The sequence below is a fragment of the Tupaia chinensis genome, unplaced genomic scaffold (assembly GCF_000334495.1).
Source record: "Tupaia chinensis unplaced genomic scaffold, TupChi_1.0 Scaffold149964_2, whole genome shotgun sequence".
NCBI lineage: Eukaryota > Metazoa > Chordata > Mammalia > Scandentia > Tupaiidae > Tupaia > Tupaia belangeri.
The window spans coordinates 1,591,058-1,593,940 of NW_006209806.1; the positions used below are offsets into that span (position 1 = coordinate 1,591,058).

Below are 2,883 nucleotides of genomic sequence, written 5' to 3' on the forward strand. Positions count from 1 at the left end.
ATGTCTCCTGGACCGAATGGAAACCACCCCACCCACCCCTGCAATGCTGCTCAGGGTAAAATCCAGAAATACAACTGGACAGGGCGTTCCCTCCGCACAGGCAGACCTCCACGGACGGGCGGGCCGGGGCTGCCTGGAAGGCCATTCAGCCAGACTCTGCACTGTCACCTCGGAACGAGTCACCCCTGTGTGGCCCCGACAGGAGCCTCTGTGCCCAGGAGGGTCCACTCTTCTCTGGCCATAGCGAGGGCTTTGAAGAGACTGCCTGGGCGGGCCAGGGGACGGACAGCCTGGGAAGACGGGGTTCAAGTGCAGTTCTCTGGTGCAAAGTCCTTTGAAATCTATGAGTGATTTTTTAGTATTTAGTTAATTATTATTATTATTATTATTTCAGTTTTTCGTAGGGGTGTGCCCTTGCTAGAGAGGGAGTGAGAGAGGGAAAGTGAGACGTCACCCCGGGAGGATGGCACATCCTCTCGGGATCTTGGGTGCCCACGCACACGCGCCCGGTGTGGTTTCCGAGCCACCGGCTGCGGGACAACACTGCGCCGTCACCGTGCGGGGTCAGCGCCCTAACCTCCACGCCACCCACGGCCAGGTTTCTCCATCCCGTGTATCTGCCACAAACTTGTTACGGACCCTCCTGTCGTGGACAGGAAGGTCTGGCTTCATGAATGCTTGGCTTTGTGCCCTGGGTCACCCTCAAAGCTCCTCGTGGATTGGAACAAGGGGCCCCGCATTTTAATTTTATACCCAGTCCTGTAAATTTTACAGTGCCAGGGACAGAAGCACTGGAGTTAATTCAGGCGTTTCTTCTCATTTATTTATTTTTAATGCACCAGAGAGAGACAGAGAGAGAGGGGGGGGGGGCGTGAGAAACCACCCCTGGGGGAAGGCCATGCCACAGTCCCTTCTCGTCCATCCTCCTCCTGGGGTCTCAGGCATGCACGTGCGCCCAGTGTGTTTTGCAAGCCTCCAGGTCTGGGACTCAAACCATGCAGCCGGCCACGTGGGAGCCAGCGCCTTTCCCTGCACGCCACCTGGCCGGCCCACCAAGGCCTGGCTCAGGACCTGACATGTACTTTTCTGCTTTTACTGCACACCGGGAGGGGAACCCTAGCCTCAGGTCAGATTTGAGCTCACTCGGGCTTAAAACAAAAAGTCAGAATGGTAAAGAAGTGTGAATGGGGAGGGGACAGGTGGTTAAGGCAGACGGATCCCACAGTTCGAGTCCCAGACCCGGCGGCTTGAAAAACATGCTAGGTATGTGTGCACGTGCCCCAAATCCCAAGAGGAGGACAGAGAAGGGATTACACCGTGGCCTTCCTGCAGGGGGTGAGCTCTCACTTTCTCTGTCTCTCTGCAGCAAACTAAACATAACATTTTAAACATCTAAAGAATGTCCCTGGCGGGAACCAGCAGTTAGCGTAATGGCTATGTCGCTGGACTCCCACGTAGTCGACCACGGTTCGTGTCCCGGACCCGGTGGCTTAAAATTCACGCCGGGCGCGTGTGCGTGCGTGCCCAAGATCCCGAGAGGAGAATGGAGAAGGGATTGCGGTGTGACCATCCCCCGTGGGGGGTGATTTCTCGCTTTCTGTCTCTATGTCTCTCTCTGTCTGTCTGGCGAGCGCACACGCCCTACAGTGAAAATCTCTCCAAAGAAAAAAAAAAGAATGTCCCTGGCAAGGCCACCCCGAACAGTGGGGTTGGGCCCTGTGCGTAGAAAACCCCGACCCACTAGGCTGGCGGGAGTTCTGGTCCCAGCCCAGGGGCTCGAACACCACACAGCGCAGTGCGTGCAAACGCAGGATCCTGGCGAGATGGGGAGATGGAGGGAGGGCTGCAGGGTGGCCACACCCACGAGGGAGGCGCGTCCTCCCTCTCGCCCTCCTCGCCCTCACAGGTGCATGTGCCCCCCCCACCCCCGGGGTTGGCGCGGGCGCCCCCTGCAGGCTGCCTGCTCCCCGTGCCCCTTCCCTCTGCTCAGAAAGCCCCTCTGACCCTACCTACCCTGCCTCTAGCGGAATTAAAACGCCCTAGGGGCTGTTCCCAGACCCTGGGAAGACCGGGCCGAGCCTCTCCCGGCTCCTGAGCCTGCTCTCCCCGCAGCGTGACCAACGGCGGCAGGACCACGCTGACCGACCGCCTAGCCAAGGCGCTGCCCGGCTGCTGCGTGATCCACCAGGACGACTTCTTCAAGGTGCGGGGCGGCGGGGACGGGCGGTCAGCCAGGCGGGCTGGTTCGCTGAGCACCTGCGAGGGCCCAGCTGGCTCTCACGTGCCGCCCCTACAGCCAAGAACCCCTGTAAGATTGGTGGAGGATTAAAGGTCCCGGAGGGGGAAGGTGCTGGACACTCCCACATGGCCGACCACGGTTCAAGTCCCAGGCCTGGTGGCTTGCTTTCTCACTTTCCCTCTTTCTTTCTCTGGTCAAATTAAAATAAATGAACAAATAAATAAATAATGATTAAAAAAAAAAGGCCCGGAGGGACCAGCAGTTAGCGTAATGGCTATGTCGCTGGACTCCCATGTAGTCGACCACAGTTCGAGTCCCAGACGCGGTGGCTTAAACTCACGCCAGGCGCGTGTGCGTGCGTGCCCAAGATCCCGAGAGGAGAATGGAGGAGAAGGGATTGCGGCGTGGCCATCCCCCCTAGGGGGTGATTTCTTGCTTTGTCTCTCTGTCTCTGTCTCTCTGGCAAGCACACACGCCCTATAGCAAAAACCTCTCCAAAAAAAAAAAAGAAGAAGAAAGAAAAAAAAATAGGTCCCGGAGGGCCTGTGCTGCTGTGGCCTCCGGGGGAAACACCACTTTCTTGTCTTCAGGATGGGCGCCCAGCCTGCCCTGGGAGTGTCTGTGGGCCCCACCCCACCCGGGGT

General features: G+C 58.3%; 1 protein-coding gene across 1 annotated transcript in view; it reads left to right on the plus strand.

Moving 5' to 3' along the window:
- The window catches only part of NMRK2 (nicotinamide riboside kinase 2), a 6,788-nt gene continuing 3,905 nt past the window's right edge, over nt 1-2,883 (plus strand). Inside the window, exons 1-2 of the mRNA XM_027769601.1 lie at nt 1-55; nt 2,097-2,203. Coding sequence (XP_027625402.1) covers nt 1-55; nt 2,097-2,203 — 162 coding nt within the window. The remainder of the gene's footprint in view (nt 56-2,096; nt 2,204-2,883) is intronic.